An 18,624-nucleotide genomic window follows, 5' to 3' on the forward strand; every position below is an offset into this window, starting at 1 on the left:
GCGTTTTCCTTTCATTAGATACAAAGTCTCCAATTTCAAATGTTTTATTCTGTACATATGGGGGGAAAATGCTCCAGTTTTAGCTCTTGGAATAGTTAAATAATGATGGCAATGTAAAGGTCACCATTTACATAAAAAATGTTTTCTGGAGTTAAAAAAAATACCTTTCCAAAAGACTTTGCTACATTGAGAGTTATATGATATTGAATTATTTTTTGTTTGATTAGTGCTACCAATTCACAAATTGAGCATCCTGGAATCCTTCACCCTGTGGAATCTGCACTTTCTGGCTGGATTGACCTCTGGATGCTTAGGTTTTTCTCCTGCATCCTCAAGATGTGTTGCATAGGTTAGCTTGTGATTGCAGACTGACCCTTGCTTGATTGTTAATGGGTCCAGTGATGACTAACATCCTCTTCATGGCTGTTTACTACCTTGTGCTCATGGCTAACAGGATAGGGTCTACCTATCTGCAGCCTTGAATTGTATTAAATGCATTTTAGAATATTACGTTGTTGTTCTATTCTTATGCTACATTCCTCACACATAAAAACTCATATTCAATATTACAGTTCTTTGCTAGTGTTTTTGAAAATATTTAGGCTAAAAACCTGTATATTGCCATGGCATCATTAATCATTTTTTATTTTATGTAAAAGTAAATCAATGTAGGATGCAAATAAATTTCATAAATGTGAAACATTTCTCACAATTCCAATTATCATTATTGAACCAGACAAAACCGTGTCATAGTGGGTAGATTTGCTGCACCATAGTATTTGAAGTCCAGTTTGATTTCTGACTGACATAATGTCTATCTGGAATTTGCCTATTCCTCCTGTGCTTGTGTAGATATTTGGCAGATGGTATGGTTGGCTTTAACAGTCCAAAAAATGCGGTTAGGGTTGTTGGTAAATATAAATTGTTCTGGTACATTTAACTCTGGAGTTCTCTCAGACTTGTTCCTGCCTTGTGCATGTAGCTGTTGCGATGGGCTGTCCTTGAGGCATTGTTCACGGCCAGAGGTTTAGAACATCATCCAGACAGTGTTTTTAGCCCACACTATCTTCGAATTCTGAGCTCATACCTTTCCTAGAAATCCAGAAGAATGTGGTGGACTGAGATCACTGCATTGAAAGAGAAGCTGCACTTGACCTCATCCAAAGAAATGCCTTTTGAATGCCATATATACATATTTTAGGAACTGAATATTTAGGATATCCTCCATAATGCATCTCATTATTATTGGGGGGAAGAGAGAAAGGGTACCTCTATAATGGCAAACTGCATTGGTGGTTCCCTTTTTTTGTCTGCGTGAAACATGGAACTGTCTCCTTGACCATGTGAGAATATCTCAGGGATCATGAAAGTTATTTAGTTGACTTATTGTATGTAAAGTTTACTTAGGAATGGGGTTCACTGTACAAAGGTTATTTATAAAGTATTTTTGATTGCTTAAGAATATATTCTCATGCTTTGTAGTCCAGACTTTTTAGCTACACATCCTGAAACAGACAAAAAATGAAGCAAAAGTCTTTCTAAACATTTGTGAATTTCTTTTCATTTCTGGAGATTTTATTAATCATATTAGGTCCAATCTTTTTTGTAGCATGAAATTAAAATAATTTTATTTTTGATGTAAACTATTTTCATTCATTTTGCCTTCAAAGTTATTTCAGATACTACAAATTAAAACGTTCATATGTGTACATCACATTGACAGATATACAGTATTGTACACTCCTGGGTTAGTGGCCATTTTTGTGGCTCAGGGTTGTGTTCTGATATTTTTTATATGAATTATGCACCAACAATACACTTCTTCATATACAGTATACATTTTTGTTTGATTCTGATATCAAATTGAATTAATGCAGCAGTCCTCCTGTCCTTACAAGTACCATAAATCCTGAATTCCTTGAGCATTCCTTGGAATGAGATGTGCTCTCCTCATGTCATCCAACAACGTTCACATTCACATCCTTTTCAACCTCCATCTAAGTATTATCCTTAACACTTCCATCACAAGGCACCTCTTTACCCTTTATGTATATTAGGTCCTCAACAGGTAATATTTTATAAGTCATAGAAAGTTCTTTTTTAAACTCTTTCCTCTTCCTCTGTCCACCTTATACTTAACTTGCTTATTATCTTTCAGACAGAGCTGAGTTTTGTATTTTTATAGGCAGCTGTTTGTTTTGCAGTCATCTCATGGGCATGTTTTATCGCACAATCCGTATGCTGGAGAATGGCATTAAACCTGTGTATGTGTTTGATGGCAAGCCACCACAGCTAAAATCTGGAGAGGTGAGTCTAGGTTATGGTGTGTTTGGTAAATAATGATTTACATAAGTGAATTAAATCAATAAATCTTTCTCTCCATCAGCTGGAAAAGAGAAGCGAACGAAGAGCAGAGGCAGAGAAGCAATTGGCACAAGCCCAAGAGGCCGGTAAGTAAAACTAGGATGTACTTAACATATTTTCTTTTATATCATAGATAACAAAAATGTATTATTACAGGAGAGGCGGAGAACATTGAGAAATTCAACAAACGTCTTGTGAAGGTTACCAAGCAACACAATGATGAATGCAAGAGGTTACTAACTCTTATGGGTGTGCCTTATGTAGAGGTGAGCCATTTATTTTGCTGTAAGAAGTCACTTTGTGTATCTTTGTTTTAAATGCATTTTGTTTTGTGTTTTTTTTTTTTTTGTATTCTTCTGTTTTGAGCAGTTTGTACTTTTTATGGGTAGTAATTAGTTCATTTCATTTTTCTAATGGGACTTCGCTCACCAACTCCCAGGCGGACGCTACGCACTAGCCACTTAACGGCTCTGCCACTCGCGTATGGGGAAACGGATGTACAATTTAAACAGATTGTTATTTTAATGGGAATTCATACATATGTATAATAGACCTAACAATTTTACATTACAGCGAGTAGTTAACAATAAATAAATTGAAAAAAATTGTTTCTTTTTGCGTTAGAGGTATTTGCTGCGTTATACATTTTCGTTCTGTTTGGCTTTGAAATTAACACACAAATACTTTTTAAACTTTTACTGTAAAACTTCAGTAAAAACAATATTTGGAATTAATTTTTCGGCAATATCGCTTTGAATTTTGATTCTGTGTTTGGAGTTACATTGTGAGAATGCAACGTGTAACTGCCCATGAGTGAATATCCATTTCTTTCTCTCTAATAAATAAACTGACTTTTTCAAATGTTTGTCCTTGTGATTTAATTGTCATAGCAAAAGTTATTCTAATGGAAAACTGTAAACGTTTTAATACGAATGGCATATCAAGATCTCCTTTGGTGTTTAATGTTTTCTGCTACATTACCTTTCTTGACGCCTATTAAAATTTTACATATCAGAATTATTCGACCAATTTTGAATACAACTAATCTTGTCCTACTGCATAGAGTGGTGGCTCTGAGGCTAGGGATCTGCACTGGCAATCGGAAGGTTACCTGTTTGAATCCCGTAAATGCCAAAAAGGACTCTGCTCTGTTGGGTCCTTGAGCAAGGCCCTTAACCTGCAATTGCTGAGCACTTTGATTAGTGAGAAAAGCTCTATATAAATGCAAAGAAAGAACTATAGCCTATCACTTATACATAAATTACACAATGACATTACGATATATCCTTTTTTCAACAGTAATTCGGCCGGTAGAAGACCAGACTGTGTTAACGGGTTATTGATGTTTTCATCTTCCGCACAATCCCCACGGTCTCGGCATGGTCTATTTATAGGCATTTAACCAATTTGCCTTGTAACCACCAATCAACAGTTTTCACATAAATTCGTTTGACTTCATCGTTTCTCAGTGCTAGGATTGTCGGTATACTGATTTCTTCTGTTGATAACCCTTCTGGATGAAATTCTTCATTAAGATTTGGACATAAGTCTTCTTTTATTGAGAACTTAAGTGAGGAAAATGTAAACATTTTTAAGAGCTGAGAGTGCAGTAACTGTGTCTAACAAAACAATTCACACGAATGAGAGGTGAGTGGACTGTGGGCGTGAGCCATTAACCGTAAATGGTTAAGAGGAGGGCGGGACTTGATAAAATCTCTTCGCAATAGTGATCCCTCGCTATATCGCGCTTCGACTTTCGCAGCTTTACTCCATCGTAGATTTTAAATGTAAGCATATCTAAATATATATGACGGATTTTTTGCTGGTTCGCGGATTTCTGCAGACAAATGGGTCTTTTAATTTAAAGTACATGCTTCCTCAGTTTGTTTGCCCAGTTGATTTCATACAAGGGACGCTATTGGTGGATGGCTTAGAAGCTACCCAATCAGAGCATGTATTTCTATTAAATAAAACTCCTCAATGATATACGATGTGCTTCCCGAGTGGTGCTTGATTGTTTGCTTTTCTCGATCTCTCTCTCACTCTCTCTGACATTCTCTGCGCCTGACGGAGGGGGTGTGAGCAAAGGGGCTGTTTGCACAGAGGCCGTTTGCCTAGAAGATACGAACGCTACTCTAAAAAATGCTGAAAGACTACCTTCACATTGCTCCCTTCTTTGCGGCTGCTTTATCGTGGTGCACATACTTAAAAGCCCAACAGCACGTATTGATTTTTTGATTGTTTGCTTTTCTGTCACGCTCTCTGACATTCTCTGCTCCTGACAGCGCTCCTTTGAAGAGAAGATATGTTTGCATTCTTTTAATTGTGAGAAAGAACTGTCCTCTCTGTCTTGTCATGGACCATAGTTTAAACTTTTGACTAAAGGGTGTTATTTCATGTCTAGAGGGCTCTAATAATGTTAACAGTGTGGGAGAGTTTATAAGGGCTTAAAATATATAAAAATAACCATATAAACATATGGTTTCTACTTCGTGGATTTTCACCTATCACGGGGGGTTCTGGAACGCAACCCTCGCGATCGAGGCGGGATTACTGTAGTCTCGTCTCGCGGGACTTAATCTCTTGGAAATAGTCTCGTTTGAAGATTTATTTTTTTTTATAATAGAGAGATGTTTAACATAGTTATCATGATAGTGGATTAAAAAAAAAAATGAAACCAGGAGAAATCCTGTCTGAACTTATTCCACCTTTATTGCAAAATTGCGATCTATACAAAGAAGGTAAATACAAATCAAAAACTAGTGAAAAAAGAAAATCGTATAAAAACCTAGTTGCATTAGTATGCACACCCGTAAGCTAATACTAAGTTGGTAAACCTTTTAGTTTTTATAGCAGTCATTTTATTTAAGTCTATCAGCTTGGCACATCTGGACTTGGTGATTTTTTTTTTTTAATTTTTTTTTTTCCCACTCCTACTTGCAAAAAAAAAATAAAAACATCCAGATCTGTCAAATTACATGGTCACGGCTCTCTTCAGGTCACCCTACAGATTTTCAGTTGGATTAGGGTCTGGGCTGTGACTGGGTCATTCCACAACAATGATATTCCTTTGATTAGGCTATTGATTTGTTGATTTAATGTATGCTTTTGGCTGTTGTCATGCTGAAAGCTGAAGTTCCTCTTGAAGGTTTTGTGCCAAAATAGACTGATTCTCTGAGCTATTCATGATTCATTCCACCTTGACTAAAGCCCTAGTTCCAGATGAAGAAAAGCAGCCCCAAAGCATGATGCAGCCTTTCACCATGCTTCACTGTGTGTATGGTGTTCTTTTGGTGATGTGCTGTTTTGTTTTTGCACCAAACATACCTTTTGGAATTATGGCCAAATAGTTCAACCTTTGTCTCATCAGACTATAATACATTTTTCCACATGGTTATGGGAGACTCGATATACAATTTTTTGCAAAGTGTAGCCGATCTTGGATGTTTTTCTTTGTGAGGAAAGGCTACCCTACCCCACAACCCAGACATTTAGAATATGTCTGATTGTTATCAACATGTGGGGAACAACCAGTACTTGCAAGGAAATCCTGGAGCTCATTTAATGTTGCTGTAGGTTTCTTTGTGGCCTCCCTGACCAGTTTTCCCCTTGTCTTCTCATCAGTTTTGGAGGTATGTCCTGATCTTGGTAGAGTCACTACTGAGCCATATTTTCTCTGCTTGTTGATGACTGTCTTCACTGTGCTCCATGGGATGTTTAATGCTTTAGATACTTTTTAGTACCCCTGTCCTGATTGATACCTTTCAATGATGAAATCCAGTTCATGTTTTAAATGCTCTTTGCAGACCTTGGCTTTTAGAGTATATTGCAACAAAGAGAATATCTGAATAATCATATAGGAACAGCTAAATGTTATCTGAGCTCAATAAGAGCCAGTTTAACTGATTCAGGTGTCTACTAACTATTATTTGAGATGAGACTCCTTGTGATTAGTTGATTCTGAATGCAGCCACATTCTTGATTATTAAAAGGTGTGCACACTGATGCCAATCAGGTTTTGTAGGTTTTTTTTTTTTTCCTTTTTTCACTAAACAGTTTCTGATTTGTTTTCACCTTCATTGTATAGAATGCAATTTTGCAATAAAGGTAGAGTACGTTCTGAGAAAATTTACCTTGGTTTCATTTTATTAATTACACAATCTGCGATTTTGGTAGGGGTGTGTAGACTTTTTATATCCACTGTTGGAACAGAGAAAATTATAGAATGCTAACCACATACTTACAAAATGGATTGAAAATGTTCGACTCCATATGAACTAGTAAAGAACAATGTAGGATAGACAGAAACAACAACAGTTCTGGTTTCTTGGTCATATTTGCATATCGCTATTATAAAAAAAAAAAAAAATCTTGGAAAAGAAAAGCAGGGCGACGAGACGTGATCGTCTCGGAAGACATTTAAAAGGCCCGCAAGATAAAAGAGACTGGCCACGGAGCGTCTCGCGGGGACAGTAAACAAGAGACTTGATACCAAGAGATTGTTCCAGGGCCGTCTTGTAGGAAAGTGGAACATGAGATTCTTGCAAGACACATCCTACTTACAAATGATATCATATAACAGCACACCCAACCAAAAACACTCAGTCGTGTAAAGGCACGTAGCACACACATACTGTGTTCCCAGCACATATAAAGCCTATAAGGACAATACGTTCTCCATGAAACATCAAGGACTAAGCGAAGGAAAAAGAGCAGCGCGGAGACCAGAGACCCAAAGGTGATGGAGAGAAAAACAGACAAATAAGAGATTATGAAGGCAGTGGAATTCGAAAGGCTCAAACAAACAATGGTGTGATACACATGCAGGGAAAGGTACAGAATATAAAAGCAGTAAAATTCAAAGGTATTGTAGTTTCCCAGCCAGGTTGAAGCCTTTTTGGTTTTAAGTGACTGTTAGGTCTGATTGGGGGAAGGGGGAACACAGCACAGAAGACTGATAGTGGGGTATTGATTGATGCGGTAAGCGGGGTGAGATCTGGGGGAGGAGGGGTTGGAGAGAGTGCTAGAAAGTTGATTTTGGGGTTACGAAGTCGGCAATTGTTCAAGTAAAACTTTTGTGACACTTTATGATGTCAGTCGCAACAGTATCAAACAAAAAGGTGATTAATCGTCAGAACCAGGTGTAATTGGGGAAAAAATAGCAGGACAAATTAAGGTCAGAAATAAAAGGCAACGAGTAGACAACAAAGTATCTTCGCCTGTGCGTCACTTAATGCACAAAACATGGATTTACACAATAATGGACCATACGCTATGACAATCTGTGGTCCCGCAACAGTTAAAGAAACGACAAGTTTAATTTCAAAGAATAAACAATTGGGTCAGGTGTATATTTATGATCACAGAGAAGCGATGCACTTTAACAGGTGACAAGAAAGGTAATGTATATATTTTGCAAATAACATTAGACACCAAAGGAGACTGTGATATGCCATTCGTATTAAAATGTTTACAGTTTACCGTGAGAATAGCTTTTGCTACGACAATTAACAAATCACAGGGACAAACATTAGAAAAAGTCAGATTAGTTATTAGAGAAACAGAAACAATATTCTCTCATGGGCACTTAAATGTTGCTTTGTCACAATGCATCTCCAAACAATATTGTTTTTAATGAAGCTTTAAAGTAAAAGTGCAAATTATGAAATTGAAACCGTTCCAAAGAAAAAAAAACTTTTTTAAAATTGTATATCCGATTAACCAAACACAGAGGTTGGCGAGCGAAGTGAGCAGGTGGCAGAGCCCTCTAGTAAAGCATGAATAAGATCAAGATAAAAAAAGATGGGACTGAACGATCCCACCAACTTCCAGTCAGACATGAAACAATCTGTGCTATCCTGTAGACTGGCAATAATATTGCCCTTTTCTACTATTAAATGTGAAACATCATTGTTGCTGTCTCCAGTACTTTAATGATTAAATTAATTTTTCAGAGAGGTTGGATTCTCCTGGGCATTATTAGACTGCCTGTAAATAACCAAGAATTTCTTGTCAGTCAATAAGGGCTATGTAGATTTATAAATCCACTAGCTGTGAAATTTCATAAGATAAAGGGTGTTAGTTGTTGTGCCAATGGTTAGTCAGGTGTATCAGAAGTACTATGTAATTAAGTGCTATTTCTGTACAAAATGTTTGCATTTATTTATTTATTAACTAAGGACTAGGACTTCAGACCTTGACGTTCTGGGTTCAAATTGTGCTGCTTAAACATTGTGACCACCAGCAATTCACTTAATGCTGTGCTCCATTTAGAATAACAAAAGAAGTGTAACCAATTGCATCTCAGATGTTATAAGTCACCTTGAATAAATCAGCCAAATAATAAGTAGTAATAATATTATTAGGCCACTGGAACTGCTTAATCTTGAACATTCTAATACAGGTGTCCATTTGTATGGCATTTCTGCATTAGATCAATTTCTGCCATTTTTTCTGCTTTCCCTATTGTCTTGGGTTTTGTTGATGGTCAGAACAGAATTTTACAGGAAACTGTATTCTTTTGACGTGAAATGGGTTATCAGTAGGAATAATGTGTAATTTGTGTATATGTTATTACATGTTTACAATTTTCATTTGTTTACACCACTTATTTTTCACTCAAGTACAGCATACTTTTATGTAGTATGTCCCCATTTAACGGTCATAGATGTGAATGTATATGCAAAGCAGTGCTTAAAGTGGGTACACATAAATTCCAGTACAGCTGTGTGTGTGTGTGTGTGTGTGTGTGTGTGTGTGTGTGTGTGTGTGTGTGTGTATGTATTCTGATGTATTAATGTGAAGAGAGAGAAGGATGGGAGCATTTCCCCATTAGAAATTTTTATGTAGCATTCTTTTAGGACAAACATTTTTCTGTTAGTTTTCAATTCTGGGGGTTTGGTATGAATATGGGTTTGTTTTATGTCCAGTGGTCAAAGTTGGGGCTGGGACAGTTTTAAGCGCCACAACTAGGGATTGAAGAATAATAGAGCAGAATGTACAACCCACGAGAACTAGTATGTATCTAAGAGTGCCGGTAGGCAACTGTTAAAAAATATACATATATACACACAAACACATATATATATATGTGTATATATATGTATATGTATATGTGTATATATGTATATGTATGTGTATATATATATATGTGTATATATATATGTATATGTATATGTGTGTATATATGTATATGTATATATATATGTACAGTACAGGCCAAAAGTTTGGACACATCTCCTCATTCAATGTGTTTTCTTTATTCTCATGACTGAAGGCATCAAAGCTATGAATGAACACATGTGGAGTTATGTACTTAACAAAAAAAGGTGAAATAACTGAAAACATGTTTTATATTCTAGTTTCTTCAAAATAGCCACCCTTTGCTGTGATTACTGCTTTGCACACTCTTGGCATTCTCTCGATGAGCTTCAACAGGTAGTCACCTGAAATGGTTTTCACTTCACAGGTGTGCCTTATCAGGGTTATTCAGTGGAATTTCTTGCTTTATCAATGGGGTTGGGACCAGCAGTTGTGTTGTGCAGAAGTCAGGTTAGTTGGACGATCATTTATTTTTCAACAGGTCAATGACCCCAAACACACCTCCAGGCTGTGTAAGGGCTATTTGACCAAGAAGGAGAGTGATGGAGTGCTGTAAATGGTCATGAAAATAAAGAAAAGACATTGAATGAGGAGGTGTGGGTTTAATTACATACTTGGAAGGAAACTGAAGAGAAAAAGGTGAAGCACTGAGAATTACTCATCCATTTTAGCCTTCAAATCATTTGGATGATATCCTTAGAAAGGGGAAGAAAATCTAGGATATGAGAATTACCTGACATAGCATAGTTAAAGCACTAACAAGTCATGAAATTAAATTATTGGAAGAAGTGGTTTCTAGTTAAGCAACCGGGTTAGAACAAAAACCTGCAGCCACTGCGGCCCTCCAGGACTGTGATTGAGGACCCCTGGTATAAAGCATGCTCTCAGCATAGAGCATATAAGCAAGCATAATATTAATACATTTTGACAATTACAAAATGCATAAACAAAAAATTTATTTTCTTTTTTTGTCTCCAAATTTCAGTCAAATCTGCCAGGGAATTTTTGAGATTTTGGGGTTTTTATTGTTTCTGTTGTGAGGGAGAGGGACTAACCCTAAATACTGATATATCGAAATGTCCATTCTTAATTGGTATCTAGTGCCCTAGATGCCCCATCCTGCCAAATTTCAGCTTTTTAAAGTGAGGGAGGGAGTCAGTCAATCAGTCAGCTTTGCATTATATAGAGATTTAATAGTAACAAAAGTGACTTGCACATATTGTGGTATTTTTTCATCACTGTTTTCTGTTTACATATTGCTTTTAAAATAAAAAAAAAAGTTGTAAAGAAAAATATAGTAATGTCTTGTGTACCTAAAGGTACCAATTATTATTCCTTTTCACAAAATACAGATAACAAGTGAATTAGTCTTGGAACTAGTGGGGTTTGTTACATGAGATGTCAGTATAAACATTGAGTGTTAATGCTAAATGAGCACAATCTCATTGTTACTTGGAAACAATTTATACAAGAGTGCTAAAAGCACTTAGAGTGGAAGATGAAATGCATGTACAATACTCTGTGAAGGTTGCCATACTCATTAGAGTCCCACTGGAGAGTTGACAGCAGGAGTGATAGAAAAGTTAGTATAGTCTTCTTCTTTTTTCGGCTGCTCCCGTTAGTGGTTGCCACAGCAGATCATCTTCTTTCATATCTCTCTGTCCTCTACATCTTGCTCTGTTACACCCATCACCTGCATATCCTCTCTCACCACATCCATAAGCCTTCACTTAGGCCTTCCTCTTTTCCTCTTGCCTGGCAGCTCTGTCTTTAACATCCTTTTCCCGATATACCCAGCATTTCTCCTCTGCACATGTATTTCTTATATTTAATTGTTTCCAAAACTTTGTACACAAGATCTCTTTTTGCTCTCCAAAAGGCTTTGACATGAGCTGGTCAGCTGGCATTAACTGCAAGTCAAGAATAGAGGTGTGCTGACAAACCCTCATAATAATGTTTATTGATTTTTAAAATTTGTCCTGTTTCACTATTATGTGGACGGAGCCGTGGGGAACAGCTAGTACTGTATATACGTTAATGTGGTTAGGTGTGGAATTATAGTTCCAGAGTTTATACATACACTGTACTTGGCTAAATAAATAATATTTTGTGCCTTACAATGCCTAAATCACTAAAAATAGCTTATGTACAGTACAGTATGTACTTTGCACCTGCTCTAGTAATTTTGTGATCTGCATTAGAATGATCTTCATCTTTGATTAAGTTAGTAGGAAAGGCCAATTCTTTCATGTTCTGTGTTTTATTAAGTTGTTTTTTTTTCTTCTCTGTGCTTTGTTTTATTATGACATATCAGTCAGTAGCAAGGATTTCCTTCAGCCATTTGTTTCCTAGCATTAACAATGATTGTGTTACATCTGCTTTAATACTCACAGAAACATAGTTTCTAAACTGTCATGTAAACCAGGATATTTGGTCTCTGAGAAACCAGGTTAACACATGTCGATTTCAGCATGATTAACCTGTTTATTTGGTCATGTAAACCCTTAACCAGGTTACAGTGAAGGATTTTATAGTCTGCAATGTCTGCTGCACTCTGTTAGCCTGTTCATTTCTTTGCTTTGTGCACATATCCAGCAGCCATAGGTAGAAAACGGGCGATCGCATTATTCCTTCTTCTGATGGAAATAATGTGTGTCAATATTTTAAAAGTCACTACTTTTATGTTGATGAGCTGAACATTTTTGGGAGCTGTGTTTGGACTAATGCGTTAAAAGTAACTTCTGTTAAGTAGACTCATTACTTTTTAAAGTGACCTAATGCAATACTTTTTATTGAAGTAAAAATACTTGCATTATTATTAACCCAGAAACACTGGGTGGTAAGGCAAGAAGCAAATGTGGTATGCTGCTCCTTTGCATGGCTCAATTACACAGCCAAGCAAAAAATGAGTGTGCTATTTTCAATGTATTAACAGACACATACCAATAAAGTGTCAGATTAGTTTTAATCAAGCAGTTTGTTATAGATTTCTTGCAACTGTGTGATCGGGTGACGCAGAGGCCAGTGTTCATACTGCAAATCTTTTGGGGGCTCCTGTTGAGAATGGAAGAAGGTGATAAATGTTATTTACTGCACATCATATGAGAGGCTAAACATTTTTAAACAACAGAAGAAAAATATTACAAGCCCCATACTTGTTTTTGGATTCGCAGCAGGTGATAATGATTAACTCTTTTATGTGCGGTTTAATGACATCAGAACATTTGCTAAAGGAGAAATCCATAAGTAGACTTGTGCATGTAAACAGAGGTTTTTAAGAAACCATGTTTCTGCCATAATTGGGTTACTCATCTTATCCCGGTTTTGCATGTGCTTGTAAACACACTCAAATGTAAGATTTTCTGATCAAAAACAAAAAGTAAAAAAAAAAAAAATATTACGTCTTCAGTTACCTTTTTGAGATGTTGATAATACTAATACAGCTCACTTTGTTTTTCAGCTGAATAACTATTTCTAAAATTTTTATCTCTAACAAATATATATATTTTACACTACTCTTTTTTTAGTTACCGGTAATTATTTCTTGGATTTAATCTTAATGTCCTTCCTTTACATTTGAACTCTTCCAGACTTGAATTAATTATTTACAAATTGTGATTGCCCTTTCTTAGTGTCGTAAATGATTTTCTGTTTTTTCTTTTTGACTTTCACATTATTATTTTCTAGGCCCCTTGTGAAGCAGAGGCAAGTTGTGCTGCACTGGTTAAAGCTGGAAAAGTCTATGCTGCTGCTACTGAAGACATGGATGGCTTAACATTTGGAAGCCCCATTCTTATGAGACACCTGACTGCTAGTGAAGCCAAGTAGGTGCACACCACTCTACATAACACCTTCAGTATATTAGTATTGTATTCTGCTAGATTTTCCACTGCACTAAAACGTTAATTAACACATTGCAAACGTAGCTTTCATTATGAACAATGCTGCATATCCCCTCTCTGACACAGTATCACGGAGTATCTTTAGCCAGCAAATTATTCCACAGAAATGTGTCAAGAAACACCACTGGAGCTCCTTCGTACCTATGGCACTATGCCTTTAAAATGCCTCACTGTGACTGTTCTCTTATAATTATTTATAAATGTTTTGAAATCACTTACGCTTTTTTTTTTTTTTTTAAATCTTGTCTGGCACTTCTTGAGTCACAAATGCCATACTGTTCAACGTATCTTGATGTCTAGCTATGCAAGACTTTACACTTTTTGAGGTTTCCCTCTATTTTTGGACCACTAGCCCAGAAAAACCCTAAAGTTTAGGATCATATTTTGTGCAGGAAATTATACACTTATGAATTAGAATAAAATAATGGGTGTCTTCAGCAGCAGGATTTCACCCCGTAATGGGATACAAGGAGTCAGTTATTCCTTTTCACAAAACTTTGAATGGGGATTGGTAATATAGGTACTGTGTGTGCAGTGTCATTTTATTCAATTTCGATGTTGCTGATCTTGAATAAGATAATGTTTTTGATATTTGATTCTTCATCAGAGTTCTTTGCTCTCCAAGAGTCACTCAAATACAGTTGGAAATACAAAACCATAAGCATGTGGGGAACTGTTTTAACCTATTTCAAGATCAGTGACTAAGAAAATGTTCATTTTGAGTTTAAGCACTTATTTTGAATCCGGCCTTCTAAGGATCTTTATCAAAATATGAAAATTACAAATTTCTGTTGCAATCAAGAATATTTACACACATTTCATATTTGTATTTCACATTTAATATTTATACACTATTCTTGGTTATTATTTACTTCTGCCTCATGATATAAATCATTACACTTTTTTTGATCACCCTGAGTTTGGGTAACTTGAGCTTTTGTGTAATTCTATATGCGTATTTATTGGGTTGTTCTTGTTTGTATCATAACTCTTGAGCTTCTGTAAAAAGTCAAATTTCCCTCTTGAGACAAATCTCCCTATCTATTGTGCTCATCTATGTTAAAGACTTTTTTGAGAGTCTAGTTATGAGCATTACTAAGCATTGCTTTTCCTTGCTGTATTTCATGTATGTACAAATTGTCTTGACACATTTCTTTGCCATTTGCCTTTTCTTTCTAATTCCATGCTGGTGGTATTTGTTGAGTTTCCCTGTAAGACATTATAAACAATTCCTAAAGATCAATTGTTGATTGATTAGCGTTTCCCAAAATTTATGTTAACTAAGATAAAGTGTAATCTGTTTTTTTCTAACCCACTTATTTAGTGTTTCCTGAGTTGGCTAATTTCTACACCTTTGTTAGCACAAACAGAGCACATTAAATTCATATCGTAACATTTATGTGTAAATTTAGAATATTAAGATTTACACTTTTCTAAAAATGCATCTGTAGGAATCCATCCATCATCCAACCTGCTATATCCTAACTACACGGTCACAGGGGTCTGCTGGAGCCAATCCCAGCCAACACAGGGCGCAAGGCAGGAAACAAACCACGGGCAGGGCGCCAGCCCACCGCAGGGCACACACACACACACACACACACACACCCCAAGCATACACTAACATAAGTTCACTTAACTATTTTGACTGTTACAGATTTAATTCCCAGTCATTGACGAAGCTTTTCAAATATTATTAAAATACATAAAGCTCCATTAATCATATATTAATGCATGTTCACTTTAATACACACAGAAGCATTATATGAGGCATTGCTCTTTTTTTTTATTAGAATGGTATTAGTATGAACTGCTTTCTCAAAAGTTCTGTATAATTACAAATACATTTATATCAATTAAATATTGTTTTTTAATATAATTAAAAAATACACTTTAATATTTAAATGTGTGTGTTTAGAATAAGAAGAAACAACTTGTTTTGTATTTATTTATTTAAATAAGAATGTGTTTGTATTTCTTGCAGGAAATTACCTATTCAAGAGTTCCATTTTAACCGAATTATACAAGACATGAACCTTACTCAGGAACAGGTTAGTTTATTTTCTTTTAAACAGTTTCAGTAGTAGCTTTTTTCTGTTGTACTGCATGGTGTCTGCTTAGCTATACAAATTGTGGGCAGCCTTCTGAACCAAAAATAAGCATTGTCGCTGTAATGAGTAGCTGGCTTCTCTTTGTTAACTCCATACATTGTATGAAATAAAAAAGAAGATAAAGCGGGACAGAGATTGCTACAGAACAACATACCCTGGCTATATTTATGTCTTGAATGATGGAGTTGAAGTCTTTCATTACATTATGAAACTGAACTTTGTGCCATGTACACTGTTATTGTCATTCTGATATACATTAATTAATCTGCAGTACTTTAAATTATGCTTCAGCGAACCTCTGGCTGCATAACCAGTAAAGTTAATGCAAGTATGTTGTACATAACTGAATATTTTGCACCCTATTTCTGTGGTTTAACTTTTTCACATTCCTACATCAGACTAAAAAACTTTGCTTGACTCTTAATATAAAAGCAGTGCTTATTAAAGATAGACTTGGAGCAATCAATCGTATCAGACCTTAATCTATAAAGGAGAAAAAAATATTTTGTAAATTTTTTAAAAGGAAAGGGATTGTAATACCCTTGTATCCACTGTTTACTTTTAAACTCGTAGTGAATTTATTCCAGAGCACACTGATTTGTGAATTTTTTTGCTTCTTCCAATACCATACACCAGGGGACCCACAAAGTAAGAATGCCACACCAAAGGGTGCTAAATAGAATGGTCTTTTCTGAGTATTGCAAATACGTTCAATTAGCTGCAGCCAAGAGATGCCTCTGGCAAGTGACTTGACATTTCTGGCTTTGCTGTTCTTTTGAAGTTGTTAATCATTCCTCTTCATGGAGTGTCTTGCTCCAGGCATGACAATAACAATTGCATGCAGCTTCCCAGGACATCTGTGAGTATGCTCTATTTGTCTAGTGTCTATACGAGTGCTTTATACATTTATACCAAGAAAGCATCTTCATTATAAGTTGTTTTCATCTCTCTGACTGGTAAATGAACTTTTACATACTGCTTGTAAGTATAGTCTTTGGGTGTTTTTGCAGCAGTCTTCTCTGGTCGAGGTTCAGCCAAACTTAAAAATGAAATGCAGTCACTCTGTCAATACAGAAGCAAGACTGATCGGCAAAGCACACATCAGTGGCTGACAGTCTAGATCCTTGGTACCCATGGAAATATTTTTGGATGAGTATGTGAGTTCACTAGCACAGTTGAAAAGTTAAGTTTGATCCCTGCATCATTTCACAGCTGAAATGCCATTATGTGAGGTTTGCCCATTCTGTGTTTTGCATTTTCTTCACTGTCTTGTTTACTCCTTGGACTGAGTAAAGACTCATGCTGTCCTATTTATTAGAGACTCTGAGTTGTCCTCGTGTATATGCTTTACATTGTAAAGGTGTTCTTTATGGTTGGATCCTACTATGCTTCGGGTGCTTGTGGATGGGAATATGAAATCTGTGTCTTTTACTAGAAACAGCAGGTTCAAAAATTTATGGACAGATTATATAAATATATGGTCATGGCCGAAATTATCTGCACCCCTGGAATTTTCCCAGAAAATGCACCATTTCTCCCAGAAAATTGTTGCAGTTACAGATGTTTTGGTATACACATGTTTATTTCCTTTATGTGCATTGGAACAACAGAAAAAAAGCCAAATCTGACATTTCACACAACTCAAAAACCGGGCTGGACAAAATTATTGGCACCCTCAACTTCATATTTGGTTGCATGCCCTTTGGAAAAAATAACTGAAATCAAGTGCTTCCTATAACCATCAACAAGCTTGTTACACCTCTCAACTGCAATTTCCGACCACTCTTCTTGTACAAACTGCTCAAAGTCTCTCAGATTTGAAAGGCGCCTTCTCCCAACAGCAATTTTGAGATCTCTCCATAAGTGTTCAATCGGATTTAGATCCGGACTCATTGCTGGCTACTTCAGAACTCTCCAGCGCTTTGTCTTCAACCGTTTCTGGGTGCTTTTAGAGGTATGTTTTGGGTCATTGTCCGGCTGGAACACCCATGACCTCTGACACAGACCCAGCTTTCTGACACTGGGCCCTACATTGCGCCCCAATATCTTTTGGTAGTCTTCAGATTTCATGATGCCTTGCACACAGTCAAGGCATCCAGTGCCAGAGGCAGCAAAACATCCCCAAAACATCTTAGAACCTCCACCATGTTTGACTGTAGGTACTGTGTTCTTTTCTTCGTAGGCCTCATTCCATTTTCTGTAAACAGTAGAATGATGAGCTTTGCCAAAAAGCTCTACCTTGGTCTCATCTGTCATTTTGGCTTCCTCAAGTACATCTTGGCAAACTCAAGTCTGGCTTTTTTATGTTTCTGTGTCAGCAGTGGGGTCCTCCTGGCTCTCCTGCCATAGCGTTTCATTTCTTTCAGATGTCGACAGATAGTTCGAGCTGACACTGTTGCACCCTGAGTCTGCAGAACAGCTTGAATATGTTTTGAAGTTGATTGGTGCTGTTTATCCACCATTCGCACTATCCGTCGTTGCAGTCTTTTATCAATTATTCTCTTCCGTCCACGTCCAGGGAGATTAGCTACAGTGCCATGTGTTGTGAACTTCTTGATTATGTTGCGCACAGTGGACAAAGGAACATGAAGATCTCTGGTGATGGACTTGTAGCCTTGAGATTGTTGATTTTTCCACAATTTTTGTTCTCAAGTCCTCAGACAATTCTCTGCTCTTCTTTCTGTTCTCCATGCTTAGTGTGGCGCACTCAGACACACAACAGAAAGGTTGAGTCAACTTTTCTCCATTTTAACTGGCTTCTGGTGTGATTGCTATATTTCCAGCACCTGTTTCTTGCCACAGGTGAGTTCAAACGAGCATCATATGCTTGAAATAAAATGATTTACCCACAAAAAGAAAAGGTGCCAATAATTTTGTCCGGCCCATTTTTGGAGTTTTGTGTGCATAATGTCAGATTTGTTTTTTTTTTTCTGTTTTTGTGTTGTTCCAATGCACATAAAGGAAATAAACATGTGTATACCAAAACATCTGTAATTGCAACACTTTTCTGGGAGAAATGGTGCACGTTCTGGGAAAATTCTAAGGGTGCCTATGATTTCGGCCATGACTGTATACCCATATGAAAAGTTCAAGCAGTATTTGAGGAACACATGTAGTAAACCTCTAATTTCAATAACACAGTTATA

The 18,624-nt window shown here is 36.5% G+C and overlaps 1 protein-coding gene across 1 annotated transcript in view; it reads left to right on the forward strand.

Moving 5' to 3' along the window:
* The window catches only part of fen1 (flap structure-specific endonuclease 1), a 44,056-nt gene that overhangs the window by 8,050 nt on the left and 17,382 nt on the right, over positions 1-18,624 (forward strand). The window contains exons 3-7 of the mRNA XM_039747553.1: positions 2,205-2,307; positions 2,387-2,450; positions 2,521-2,630; positions 13,153-13,289; positions 15,352-15,418. Of these exons, the coding sequence (XP_039603487.1) occupies positions 2,205-2,307; positions 2,387-2,450; positions 2,521-2,630; positions 13,153-13,289; positions 15,352-15,418 (481 nt within the window). The remainder of the gene's footprint in view (positions 1-2,204; positions 2,308-2,386; positions 2,451-2,520; positions 2,631-13,152; positions 13,290-15,351; positions 15,419-18,624) is intronic.

The sequence above is a fragment of the Polypterus senegalus genome, chromosome 1 (assembly GCF_016835505.1).
Source record: "Polypterus senegalus isolate Bchr_013 chromosome 1, ASM1683550v1, whole genome shotgun sequence".
NCBI lineage: Eukaryota > Metazoa > Chordata > Cladistia > Polypteriformes > Polypteridae > Polypterus > Polypterus senegalus.